The 15,144-nt window shown below is 36.1% G+C and overlaps 1 protein-coding gene across 3 annotated transcripts; it reads right to left on the minus strand.

The window, feature by feature from the left end:
- Positions 1 to 7,365: 7,365 nt before the first annotated feature.
- LOC110452454 (dCTP pyrophosphatase 1-like) lies at positions 7,366 to 14,595 on the minus strand. Of its 3 annotated transcripts, none has more exons than XM_021501004.1 (5): positions 14,544 to 14,595; positions 11,298 to 11,416; positions 10,403 to 10,513; positions 9,260 to 9,294; positions 7,366 to 7,827 (listed from the first exon to the last, which is right to left on the minus strand). In XM_021501004.1, the coding sequence occupies exons 1-5, from the start codon at positions 14,586 to 14,588 to the stop codon at positions 7,637 to 7,639; spliced, it is 501 nt and encodes a 166-aa protein (XP_021356679.1). In that variant the 5' UTR covers positions 14,589 to 14,595; the 3' UTR covers positions 7,366 to 7,636. The 3 variants fall into 3 exon arrangements, with proteins under 3 accessions (XP_021356679.1, XP_021356680.1, XP_021356681.1); XM_021501005.1 differs by lacking the exon at positions 14,544 to 14,595 and adding an exon at positions 14,394 to 14,444; XM_021501006.1 differs by lacking the exon at positions 10,403 to 10,513.
- Positions 14,596 to 15,144: the final 549 nt, after the last annotated feature.

A 15,144-nucleotide genomic window follows, 5' to 3' on the forward strand; every position in this document is an offset into this window, starting at 1 on the left:
GGGAAAATCAAGGGGCAATAACCCATATCTCAATCTCTACCTACAAAAAAAAAATGTCTCTACCCAAAGTGGTCGTTCCTTACATTTTAGACAAAATATGGAATAAATATTTTCATTTATTTCTGTTACACACTTTTGCTGAAAACCTTCTAACAACAATAATATGTAAAAAAATAAACTGCAAACTAATCAATTGAAAAAAGTTGAACTGTATCAAATGTCCTTCTATCGCTTTTCTGAGAACAATATTTATCATACTTACATATGTATGCAAAGTAGAAGTCATGTCTTTTTTTTGCAAAATGTTAAAACTTAAGTATGTTTTTGGAAAGGGGATTTGAAATTTTGTCGTAATTAACCTGTGCCCAATCATATTGCGGTAACACAAGCCAGTAAAATATAATAAATGAATACTTTTAAAAATAGGTACCGAAAAAAACGTTGTGACTGGGAAAACACTTCATTTTGTCCAAAGCAAAAAGTGAATATATATATATGTTCCACAATAACTAACCACTTTTTAATAAAAATACCAAAGACGTATTTCAATAAATATTGCATAATTTTATTTTTTATTGTTGTTGTTTGTTTGTTTGTGTTTTTGAGGGTAAATAATAAACCTGAAGCATGAGGTGGTCGCAATTTACAAACTTGTATTAATTTCCATGTACATGTACAATATAAATTAGCAATCAGTCCAAGAAGGTGCAACACAATTGTACCCCCGAAATAGACTTACAAATATTTATAAGTAGCACATATACAGTCTTTGTATTCAGTTCCTTTAACAGAATTCACCTGAGCCACATGGATTACTTTTTGTGTGTTTTCTTAATCTGAATTTCTGTCCTCGACCATCATCTATGGAATCGATTGTAGTTGTGCCACAGGGACATCAGAACTTGTTACAGCTATATTTGGACCTAAATTAAGGTGTCCAAAGTGCTTTTACACGCTTTAGGGACCAAGATCAATTTTCGGGTAAGAAAAAGCCACCCTCAATATTTTTACGAAAAGAGTGGTTAATCCCTTTAAACGTGTACAATTAATCGGAACACCTGCTAGTTTAGATCCAAATAAAGCTGTAACAAATGCTTAGGTCCCTGTGGTTCCAGAATCAGTTGTGCAGCCATCAATCCTTGAACGTATGCGGCGACTCATCCGAGAATGGCGCGCGCGGCGACTCATCCGAGAATGGCGCGCGCGGCGACCACGTAAATCACCAACCTCGAAATTCAAGCGGTTGGACTCACTTACGTTTTCTGCATGTAAGTGAACGTAACCCCTGAGATTCCGAGGAGGTGGATGCCCTTTATCAGGAATATATTTACATTCTTCATGTTTGTTCTGTACATTAATCTACCAACTGAAAATAAATTGCCACTATATACCCTCACCCTCACCCCTTTCTCTCTCCTACTCTCTCTNTGTAAATATGTTATGTATGTTATTTGGAGAAGTCATCTATAAGTTGAAAAAACTTACTGACTAATCCTATTGTCATATCATATGTCAATAAAATAGGTTTAAACTAAACTGCCACTAGAACATGAACACACTATGGCAGTTGATTACCACGCATAGTACCGTTTCTGAGAAGAGTAATCTCCCCTTCTCCGAGATAACGTAGTCGCGAGAAATAATCATGAACATTACAAAAATCATAAATGGCAGGGGCGGATCCAGGATTTCCTAAAAGAGGGGGCCGAGAAATTTTTCTCAATAGTCAACGGTGTGCTACCGAAGGCAGCACCCCGAGCGCATGGCGCGATTAGAGGGAGGGTACGGGATGGGGCCTCCCCTTTCCCGTGAGGGGGGTTTGGGGGATCTCCCCCGAAAAAAATGTGTTTTCTAGAACGTCTCAGAAACGATTTCCCGTGTTCTGAGGATTGTTTTTATGTTTAATTAACAAGAAGAAAAAAACATATTTTAAGTATGGCCCAAAGACTTTTTTTGTGTACTGGAAAGAAAATTAAAGTTTCGGTTCAAATTCTCTATCAACAGCATGTTTTAGAAGTCAGATGGAATTATTATAGGGGCAACCTGGTGATGACAAATGTATGAATCCACAGGGGGCTTGTTCACTATTACCTTATTTGGCGTCCCGCTCGCAAGGGGGATACGAGAGGTCCACCGTCAAAAAATAAATGTAGGGACGCACAATATCTAGTCTTCAGACATTGTACCTACAGTACAGTAAGTGCTTCATGTAATATTTTGTCGTACAAAAGAACAAATAACACCATAACATCGTTGCTGTTTAATTAATGAGTTACTCATGGCATCACTAAGTTGCTAAACAAACGGATAAGATCAAATCAGTGCGACACCCAAGGTCACTAGCTATATAGTCTCTCGTTTTATAATTGTTGACTAATTCACTAGTGTAGACAATGATATATCTGAAATGTCCACGCTGATTAACTCATGTAAGGGCATGCATATTACCAGCAGTGGTACATTTGCTAAGCTATCTGTTCATACGCGTCACCTTTAAATTTAATTTAAAATTATCATACTTGTAAGTACAGCATATCATCTCATTCTGGTACGTACAACTTATTACTACGTCCACAATAGTATGCTGTGTGAAGATACTTTCTTGTACGTACACGATGGTAAGCTATAAGTACCACAATGAGATATTATGTTGTACATACAAGATAGTTAAACAGTTCCAACTATATATATAATACCAAAATAATTGAATGGATATGTTTAGTCGATTATACATAATATTGTCAGCCGAAAAAAACCCTTTATCGTTCTTGTATAATGATATGATTGATATCGCCCGGGCGGTTAGGAAGGTTACAATAAAAAGTATTCATTTTCAGATCATCTATAACGAGCGGTCAATAATATAATTATGCAACTTATGCTAGTATATTTCCGCCGAGCGTTGCAAGTTGCAACTTGGGGTTTTGCGGAGGTGGTAAAATAAAAATAAAACACTTTAGGGTCAAAATACAAAGTAGACGAGCGTAGCGATGCCAACAAATATTGTTTTAATAAAGAAAATATAGTAAAAATATCAGATAACGGAAACTCACAATATTTGCTAGGATGCCGTATGTGATGTGTGGGGCATAGCTCCAGATGTTTTTTATACAAGCTCCGTGCATTATTTCATGCATTTTAAAATGTTAATATGTTACCATTCCCGGCCGATCAGACCATTTGGGTCCGGCCCGGAAAAGGTCAGTCCGCCGCCAAAAGGGGGGGCCGGGGCCGGGGGGCCCCCCCCCCCCCCCCTAAATCCGCGCCTGAATGGTGCACCATTGTAATTTGTACCATTATCATTATATATTTATTTTTAATTTGAAATTAAAAGAAATATTTAAAACATTTACAATTTGTAATACTAAATACTGACTTCCGACTCGCAACCGGTTACTCGTGGTCACGAACTTTTTAACACCCAAACGCCCGGCTGGGTAATCCAAGTGACATCAACTTGCACATTAAACCCATCATCGATATCCAGGGGTTACGCTCACTGTCGATTTCTACACCCATGGAATCATCCTCGATATCCAGCGGTTACGCTCATTATCGCTCTCTACACCCTTGGAATATATGTCATAGCAAAATTGAAGGATCGGTGTGCGCCACCTTGTTGATGAGACAAGAAGACTAGTTCGATCCTTTGATGTACATCAAAAGAATCTCGCGGTCACGTAACGGTAAAAATTGACAGGCTTTGAAGTCGGGCATCTCTCCTTTGTATTCTTTAAAGGACAGGTATCAGCCTAGCGATCGGTCATTTGTTTTTACCCGAGACCAATCAAACAGCTATCTTCGTGCCTTCAATTTCGCTATGACATATTCCAGGGGTGCAGAGAGCGAAAGTGAACGGGACCCCTGGATATCGGGGATGGTTAAACCCATACAGCCACCACACCAATACAAATATATGTAATTTTATTTACATATATAGGTCACTGCGACATGTATTTTCCACTTCACTGAGTTTGGTTAGACTCTGCGGTAAGCTCTGCTAATAATCAAAATTATCAAATGCACATGTAGGTCTCCAAACCTATATCTATATTTTCTCTTTCACTGACTGAGGTTAGACTTTTGCTGAATTTTTTTGCTAGTCTACATGTGTTTAAGCCAATTTTCTATTAAAGTGGGAGCGTGTTATTGTTTTGCAGCCATTTTCTAGTTTTAGAATTTTCTGAGAATATCAAACATATCATCATTAAACAAGAAATCTTTCATGAAAAAAGTCGATAAAACGTCAGAATAATTCAGACTACCAGCACATCAGTCCGCCTGGTCACTTTTAAACGGGTAAACCAGCTGTTGCCATTACCTTAAATGCTGAACGTTAAGCAGTGAATAACAACTACATGTACCATTTTTTAAGGACTTTGATATGTCCCGGCCTGGGGACAGAACCTCACCAGGGCGAACGCTCAACATTAAATGACTCATATCATATCGTACTTGGTGTAGAATCTGGTTTGACTGAGCTGTTATATCTTCCCATATATACGTCACTGCAAAATAGTGTATACTGTTACAAAATATAATCATGGACGCGCATCATATTGTACTACGAAATACTATTGTTCAATTGAAATACTATTGTCGATGCACCCTATAATTCACTTGTCGATCATTCATACTTAGTCATATTTGAATACTCGGAAATCATGAACATGGTCGCTAATTCAAGAAGGTGAACACTGCATGATCAGTGTAAACACAAAGAACTAGAAAGTGACTTACTGAACAATGTAAGTTAGCTCTAGATCTTCTACGAAAATTCCAAATGAGTTTTGAAACAGAAGTTAATTGCCGCTAAATAGAACATCAAAAAATTTAGTTTCAAATTTAATATAAGAAAACACTATTTTAAAGTGAATATTATCTCCTTTCGCTTTATGTAAAACTATGGTAAACCATGAATTCACCTAACTACCCATTTTTAAGGTTAAGTTAACTACTGGATCCTGGCCTAAATCGCCAGTGGTGAAGTTGGATATCTTATCAGTTCCGTAGATAATATCTTTGTTTGGAAATGAAACAAAACAGAAAAACAAACAAAAAACAAAACCAACCAAAGATGTTGTCAAAGCCACCAAATGCTCGCCTGTTTATAAAAATGCATTGTCTTTAAAAATGTGTTTGCTTATTGGGGTTTAGCGTCCCTTGAACTTATGGATAGGTCACATTGAGACAGTGTCTGCTTGCGACAGATATACTTATGGTAACTTTATAGTGCGGTCTCATTGAAACATCATGCCGCACACACATTGACATGATACTTCACTCGGTCACATTATCCATAGCAAGGAGTGAGACGATTTCCTTATTTTAAAGTCTTAGGTTTTGATCCGACCTGGATTTGATCCCGTGACCGTGGATTCTAGCACCAGTATACCAGCACGAAGCGAGCGCCCTAACTACTGCAGAGTATATACATTTTTCTATAAATATGTTATTACCATCTGTAAATGATATACGAGTAGATAAAAAAACATAAGAAAGAAAATATTGTTTGTAACGCTGGTATGCTCTTAAAATGTAAAGATCAAAATCTGTCAAAAAAAATAAAACAATTTTTTTTTTTTTTTAACTGTGCCTTTGCTTCATCAAAAGTATAGCCCAATATTGAATGAATGGCAAGGTTCTAAGTAGCTTGAACCAAAAACTTGTAACGTCGATGTGCTACAAAAATGTAAAGTTCAAAACAGGTCAAAAGTCTTAAAAAAAAAAGTTTTATCTTCACTTCATCGATATTTTACCCCAGAGGAATTTTTAAAAATATGTGTATTAGAATGCTGATATGTTGGATAGAGGTTCCTGTTGGGCAAAATGTTGATGAAGTGAAGTTAAAATTTAAAAAATAATTTCAATTGCTTCAATACAGAATAAATCAACACATTTTAACAACAAACTCTTATCTATTTAAAGCAGCTCTTACCGATAGTGCTATTTGTTTTCAATCTAAGAGTGAAATAGAGACAATAACTCACACACTATGGCAAATGTGAGAAAGTACAAGACTTTCTACAAAATTTTGAGTTCCTTCTTGATGCATTGTTAATCCCATTTGGTTTTAACTAGGAAACCTTCATTTTCGGTTTATTTTATCAAAATAGTATCAGTAGTAGGGTAGATAATACAATAATTAAAAATTTGAGTGAAATTGTTTTTTATTTTCGCTTCACTACATCAATATTATACCCCACATGAACCTCCATGCCAAAATACCAGTATCCTAGTACACATATTTAATGAATGACAAGCTTCTAAATAACTTGCAGGTAAAACTTTAAGCTTGATTTGCTTCAAAAAAGATAAGTACAAAACAGGTCAAAAGTCTAAAATATTTGCAATTATTTATTGTTTTTCACGACATCAATAGTATACCCAACAGGAACCTCCATGCCAAAATACCAGCATCCTAGTACACATATTTAATGAATGAAAAGCTTCTAAATAACTTGCAGGTAAAACTGTAACATTTTCACACTGACGCTGACGCTCACACCGTGGGTATCGCTATTCCGTCTTTGCGTATTGCAGAGTTAGCTTCCCTTGGGAGCAGGTATTGATTGTTACGTCACTTGTTTGTGAGAGTAACGTCATCATTTTTTGAGAAAACGACGCAATTTTCTCGCACAAACCAATGACGTAACAATCAATCCCTGCTCCCAAGTGAAGATAACTCCGCAATACGCAAAGACGGAATAGCTCTCTGTTCTTCTAACAGGCGATCGCTAAAAACGACATAATCAAAATAAGTTACCTTGGATATTGTTGATAAACAAACTGATTGAGAGAATATATCCCACGTTGTCTCTCCGTAAAAAAACGCGTCAGTCAAGAATGTCATTGACGCCCAAAGGGGGCAAAATTGACAGTTGTCTGTTATTTTTCACAACAAACCATATTAATCCTTTCCCACATCCTTGACTCTCCATGGGTAACGCCAACTTTCGCTCTCTGCACCCCTGGAATATTTATGTCATAGCACAGAGACTCGACACGTTCCTACGACCTAGAATGAAAATAATACCCCATGGTCCGACCCCCAGATCGCTTATTATGGGGAGGGGGTTCGGACCATGGGGTATTTTTTTCATTCTGGGTCATAGGAACGTGTCAAGTCCCTGTGTGTCATAGCAAAATCGGAGGCTCGGTGTAACCATCTTGTGGACGAGATAAGAAGACTATTTCAATCATTTGATGTTAACGTTCATCAAAGGAATCTCGCGGTCACGTAACGGTAAAAATTGACAGGCTTTGAAGTCGAGTGTCGCTCCTTTGTAATCTTCAAAGTAAAGGTATCAACCTGGCGATTGGTCAGGTTTTCTTTACCTTAGACCAATCAAAAAGCTATCTTCTTGTCTTCAATTTTGCTATGACATATTCTAGGGGTGCAGAGAGCGAAAGAGAGCGTAACCCCTGGAGTGTCGAGGATGCCTTTCCGAATGATTGGTTTAGCATGAAAATCACAAAATGTGAGGTTTATCACAATAGAAAATTGTAAACTACATTCCCATTGCAAAGCTGATATATATATATAGATACATATGTTCTTATTTTGAGATCTGTCCATGACATGTCGAATTCATTTTTCTTTATCAACGAGGTACTTCGCTTTCCAGGAGTCTCCTTATTGGTACTCTGTGTATTTGTCACTTTTGCCATACACTATGTCAGCAGGGTATTTCTGCCTATTTTGTTCCATCTTTTTAAGTACCACTGATGGTAAGTCTATGTGACACCTGTCTGCCAGGCGCACTAGATATAGTAAGACGTCACTCATTTCATGACCGACATGAATCCTCTCCTTGTCTGTGAAATCTGTGAAATCGAAAGAGGTTTATTTACATATCATTATGAAATGACATTTATACACTATATATACTCGATAAAGATGTTTATTGTACGCTTACATGTATACTCTGTAGAGATGTTCATTGCAGTCTTCGATTCTTCTTCATCTCCTTCTGTTAAGTGTTGCCCAGAAACTAGGTAAGGGGGGGGGGGGGGGGGGGGGGGGGGGTACATCTTCCACAATTATATCAATTTCACTTATATGTTTGTAATATTTATTAAACAATGTTACTATTCATATGGCGTAACGCCTCTTACGTATAGTAATATTACGAGAAAGTACTCTTAAAAATTATGTTTACTAGATTGTTCTTTCACGGAGCAGGTTTTTGTATGACACCGAAAAAAAATATGTATTAGTCTCAATCAGGGACAGTATATAGTATTATACGTCCCTGCCTCAATCTATAAAGGCATTAAAACAAAATCGAGTTTTATATTTGACATTTTCTCAGTTTAGGAAACAAATTAAAGGGCAGCTAATTGCAGCCACCATTGCTTTCAAATTTCAAACTAAAAACATGAGATGATTACTCCATTGCATGACAACCAAAGTAAACGTAACTTATCACGAAATACATGTAGCCAATTGGGTCATATATGTAATATTTATTTTCAAACCAATTCATATGGACAAGGTACAGAGAGTTTGTTACAAATGGATTTAGACAGGCCAACCTGACATCATCGTAGACATTCCGGAGGTAATTATCACTAACGCGCTAAGTGGCGGTAACCACACCTGAATAATGAGGATGGCGTACTTCCTGTTCTAACATACAGCAGCTGCATATTCCGTCTTTGCGTATTGTAGAGTTATGTTCTCTCGTGAGCAGGTATTTATTGTTACGTCATTGGTTTGTGTGAGGAAATTACGTCGTTTTCTCAAAAATTGATGACGTTACTCTCACAAACAAATGACGTAACAATCAAAACCTGCTCACAAGAGAAGATAACTCTGCAATACGCAAAGACGGAATACAATGTAACTGTGGAGTTTGAAGATATCTACGATGTCCATTAAGATGTTTTTGATTTTTGTAGTTAAAACATTTTCAAGCTGATTATCAATACCTTGGAATAACCTTTTCATGCACAATTCTAGATTACAATTATTCAGTTATACTTCAAGTTCTCCAAGGACAGATATTATAATTCATAAAAAGACACACAGTAATTCCTTTTTCTATCAGAATTAAGAAAAAAAAAGTCTGTGATACGAGTTGATTTGGGTACAAAAAAAACCCCATCTATTTGATGAAAACTTATGAACTTTTCTTTAAACAAATCTGCTTTTGCTGAGCATGGGTATTTTTTTGTTTGTTATACATTTCATTTCACTGTTATGTACTACTCTTCATTCATGGACAAATATCCAGACATTGATGAGTCCACTCACCTGATAATCCTTCCTTTACTTCACCCTTCCATTGACTACAACATTAAATTAACATCACGTAGCCATATTAACTTCTTTTTTTATTTTTGGTTATACATGAACTCTAGTATAAACATCACGTAGCCATATTAACTTTTTATTTTATTTTTGGTTATACATGAACTCTAGTAAAGAGTTTACTTACCCTGTATGGTCCAACATTATATAAACATTATGTAGCCATATTAGATTATATCCCTTTTGAATATACATGTACATATGGACTACAAATTTTGTCAGTAAACATTAATGTTCATAAAAGTCATCCAATACATTGTAACAGTAATGCTATGTAATTGACATCAACAGATTACGTTTACAACACAAATTTATATCTATATAGTACATGTATGTACAGTAATATTAAAGAAGTGCTAAGAAACGCCCCACTCCCCACCCCCACTCCCAACCCCACTCCCCCTTCCGAGGAGCCGGTGCACTTAAACATGATATACAGTTTGGTATTAAAGGCCTATAGAAACTTCAGTTTTAATGCAGAAACCGAGTGCAATATAAATATAGTGTACCAGTGCCCTTGACTTGACCTTCGGTCATGAGAAGCGATTGTATTAACTTTGAGTATTATGATCGGTATTAACATTGACCTTTGACATTTGAATATTATTTAAGGATTAACTGGAATGTTTTTATTTACGTTATTGAGCCATTACATAAAAAGGGAGTCGCCCCTTAATATACCGCGAATTTAATTCTGTTTGAAATAGGCATTTTTATTGGTTTAGTTTTTTTCGTTATCGGTTCAAAACATGAAAAAAAACTGACAAAAGAACTGTAACAACCGTTTTGATTGGATGCTGTAAACAGTTTCACTGTGACGTCGGCGTATTGATTTTTTGATAGATCTATGTATTGCATCATTTGATGCGTGATTCATCAAATTAATAGTTTGAACATATTTAATCGTTTTTTATTAATATTAGAATTAAATTAATAAACGTGCACTAACTTGCATTGAATGCTTTGCGGTTTATTCAGGGTAAACTCCCTTTTTACATGTATGTTATGGCTCAATAACGTAACAAAATGCATTCCAGTTAATCCTTTATTATTGAAGAAACAGTTCTGGGCGTTTGTTAAACTTACAATATTTCAGCAAGTTCTCCTACCTCCCCGACTAGAGCTAGTAAAATATTTCTTGGAGTATGAAACTGCTCCCAGTTTCTTTCTCTGGCAAATATCGACTGGAGTTCTCGTCTGAAATAAAGATCGAAATAGGAAGAATGTTTGTGCAATGTCTGGTTAACATACGCATTATGCGAGTACATAAGTTGGGGATATACTCTATAAAGTTGGGTGTTTTTTTATGTTTCTATATAAACCGTACCCATAGTGACGGTAACTTGAAATTTGAAGAGTTAATACTTCGTAATGCAAAGATCATCCTAAATATTCTAGGGGCCTTAGCCGAGGTAAGTCGAATGACCCTTGAGTAGCAAAAATGATTCCGGTAAACACTACCTGGGCTCATTCTGCTAACCTCGGCTACATTCCGGTACCTTTCATCAGAGACATATAAAGCCATAGTATATAGTAGTATACATATGTATACGTCTCTGCTTTCATCAATACCTCAGCTGATTCTGGTACCCTTCCTCACAATCTCTACCCAGAGTTGTCGTCCCTCACACATGACAAGTGAGTATAAGGAACGACAACACTGGTAGAGATTGTGAATGACCTTCATCAATGTAGGCACGGATTCTGCCGAGTTGACTAGTGATGCGTGACTCCAGGAGTTACCCCCACTTACCCCTCTGTATAAGACATAAGTGAGCGTAACCTCTGGATCCAGTATCAGGTTGTGCATAGATATATGGACATATAACTGTCTCAGATAATCATTTAGATTCTGATTTACAGTACCATAGACACAGTTTCAATAATGGATTTTGAATAATTCGAAAACACGCCAGACTACTGGGAACCGGTTACCTAATTCAGTGATTGATCACTTAGGGGTATAAGATTTATTACGTACATTTTCTCAAGGGAAGGATCCTCACTGAATCTAAATCCCTGATTGTGATGTTGGACGGTTTCCTCTTCTGGTTCATTCTTGGATTTCTTCGACAAGGAATGATCACCCTCGGCCATTTTCTGCGAATTTGAAACCTTTCTATAAATGCCACTGTATATTTAAACACATCAAGAAATAATTTGTCGGAAGCGTCCTCTGTAGTGGTCACTACGCGTATTTCCCTTTTGTGTATACGTGTACATCACGTGCCATATATGCCAATTAAACAACAGACGTATATACATCAGCATAACACCGACTGTTTGATGTATATTTACATAATATTTATAATTCATAACTAAAATTACTCAGTGAAATTTTGACGGCGTATTCCGTCTTTGTGTATTGCAGAGTTATCTTCTCTTTGGAACAGGTATTGATTGTTACGTCATTGGTCTGTGTGAGAAAATTAAGTCGTTTTCTCAAAAATTGATGACGTTTCTCTCACAAACAAGTGACGTAACAATCAATACCTGCTCCCAAGAGAAGATAACTCTGCAATACGCAAAGACGGAATACTCTATATAAGAACATCACAGATTAGTTTCAAGAAATTACAAATAAATCTGAGAAAAAATGTAAAAGTAAAGTAAAAGTTCACTGTGGATACCATTACAACGGTAACTGGTTTCTAAACAAGTTTTATAGTCATTGTACACATATAAATATATATTTTATAATACACCTAAATAGATTGTCTTTTTCTTGAACGACTTATTATAGTGAAACGATATTTAACAACATAAGACAAATATTTCTCGCACCCCAGTCAGAATTATCCAACAGCGAAATGCCACGTAAAGGTACAAGACAGATCGGACGAGATAGAAAAATCTAGCATGGGGTATGACGTGGGATAATTCTGTCTGGGGTGCGAGAATAATAGAATCTTACACGGGTCCGTTCCGTGGACAGGGATATCTCAACGTTAACCAGAGTGTAAAAGTTTGGCTGGTCAGCACGAGGCTTGCTGAGAGCCAAACTCTTACACGAGGGTTGATATATCCCTGTCCACGGAACGGACTCATGTACGATTCTATTATTCTCGCACCCTAGACAGAATTTTCCAACGTGATACCCTATGCTAGATTTTTCTATCTCGTCTTATCTGTCTTGTACCTTTACTGACATTTCGCGGAATTTTTAAACTGCGATGTATTCATCCGCGTGTTACCTGCTTGAAATTGACACTTTTCATTATATATGTTCTGTTTTGTCGTTATATATATAGTTTTGATGTTGTTAGATATTTGATGTTGTAGATAAAATACAATCTACACTGAGAAATACGTTGTAATCTATGTAAGGACGGACATTTTTACGCAGAAGCATTCAAATGTAGCTGAAGTACTGAAGAGGTCAGTACCATTGGAAGCTCAAGGCGGGATACTTGTAGTGTTTAGCAAAATGAAATAAAAATCGAACTAAAAGGTGCGAGAAAAAAAATCAATTACCTGTAACTGAGCAAGATCGGGTTATCTCAGTGTCGGGCTACGATTCTGTAACATCCCAACCTCGGCTTACGCCTCAGTTTGGATTTTGTTACAGAATCGTAACCCTCGACTGAGATAACCCGATCTCGTTCAGTTACAGGTAATAGATTTTATTAATACTGACAATAGGTCAAACACAAACACCGTGAATATTTCCGGAGATGTAAATTTAATTTAGATTATTGTATACATCAACATATATTATTTTAACGTAAAACTTATGACGTTTTATAAAGAATTTTGCAAGCTATATTCGCTACATATATATAGTCACCCTAAATTCCAACGCCCATGATTAATCATATTCAAAGACCCAATTAAAAACGGATCTTATATATGTGTTTTACATATATTGAACTTGTACATCAGAAACTAAAATGCTCCATAGCGAGGTTAACAGAAGCCTCGTGACCGTGATGAAAGCATAAACTTTACATAAAGTGTCCTTCCGTTACATGTAACGTTGTTTTATAAGAAAGATATATATAGACAGGTATTTTATATTTTTCAGTTTCAGTGTCTAACGCATTTATAACAGCACAGAGTGCTATGAAATAACACACCATCTAAAGGTCATTTATCGATTTAGGTAACTTTGCCTTTGTTTTCTTATTTAGTAATCTGCCAAAATATACATGTATTACCAAGGAATTTTACTATGATTTAAGTAGTTTCGCATGGCGGTGACATCTATATAGATTTGAGACTGGTATCATCGGCCTTTTTACAGTTAGTGAAAGAAAATTAAGCTCCACATAACCTAGATGTATTCATGAATGTGGTTAATTAATTAACATAAGATAATATATGTCATTTCCAAGCATTCAGTTGGGTCGCTAATGTAATAAGTCCGGTGAACTGTTTTTTATGAAGACATTAGCATTATGTCTTACATAGTTGTGTTATTGACGACGTTAACGCTATGGATTATTTTTATAGCTAATAGACAAGTTCAATATATCCAAACTATATATATGAGTTCCGATTACATGGTGAGGTTTTTATGCGGATCTTTGAATATGATTCATTAGGGGTTTGAAATTTAGTGACAATAAAGTCTTTTTCGAGGGGGGGGGGGGGGGGGGGCTTACAAATTTCTAATACACATACTTATGCTATACTGCTAATATGGGACATGGGCCACAGAACACCTAAACATTAACGCCTAATACACATATCGTCGTCAAAATCCCACATTTTATTATACTTACTAGCATTTATCGAGGGGTCGATAAACGCTAGCACAATCGAACGTGGGTTTAGATGTTACACATATATGCTATACTGATATGAGTCACAGCACATATAAACATACGCCTTGTGTTTGAGAATGTGTATTAGAATTTGTAACGAACCCCTGCGGTTTTTAGGATAAAGCTATATCATAGGCGATTGTATCAGGTATTTCTAACACATTGACTTAAAATCCATAACACATTATGTACACACTTATTGGATTTCAATTTAATATTTAGAAATATCAGGTTCATATAGGCCTATCTAATATTGATCCTAAATCGAATTTCCCCCCAAATGAAATCGAGGCTGCATGCCAAACACGTACTCGGGTATATATTCACCTGTCTGGCGATCAAAGGATCCATAGTAACACAATCGGTAAACAATATATATAGCTTAAGTAAAGTGTAAACAAACCAGGCCTATCACAAACACATATTGACAGCACAGAAACAAGTATTACCGTCTCACTTACGTTATTATGTTTGTCTCGTGGTGCAATTTTATTTTCACTACACATGCGTAGAGCTTACTTCCGTCGGCAAGTAATCGATCAGTTTTGGGCAGCCGCGATGAATAGGTAGTTATGATAAGCCCAAAAAAAAATGATATATTTTATTAAAACTATTCTATGTGTATTCACATCAGGATTTGTACACTCTGATTTGTTGAAATACCAATTAACCAATAGAGGTTCTCAAACTTGAGAAAACTATGTACGTAGTCTTGCTAAAGTCATAACTACCGACCACGAACAGTATATAGTGTTATTATATTGATCTGAGATGATTTATAATGAATCCAACTCAATTACATTTATCAATTATTGATTGCTTGTGGGTTTTTTAAGGAAATTGCAAATTGCAATAATTGTGTGTCAATAGAATCGATAAATAACAATTTAAAGTTTTAAATTACTTTTGAGTAACCCGCACCGTTAGCACGACTATAGCTTAAGTGGATAAATAATTTCTGAAAAGAAAGTTCTGCATTGCGGGATTAAAATTAGAAATATATATATAGTAGATAAACGAAATAAACAAAATATGAATCAACAACAGCTAGCTAGTGTTCCA

This window comes from Mizuhopecten yessoensis, unplaced genomic scaffold (genome assembly GCF_002113885.1).
Source record: "Mizuhopecten yessoensis strain PY_sf001 unplaced genomic scaffold, ASM211388v2 scaffold6683, whole genome shotgun sequence".
NCBI classification, from domain to species: domain Eukaryota; kingdom Metazoa; phylum Mollusca; class Bivalvia; order Pectinida; family Pectinidae; genus Mizuhopecten; species Mizuhopecten yessoensis.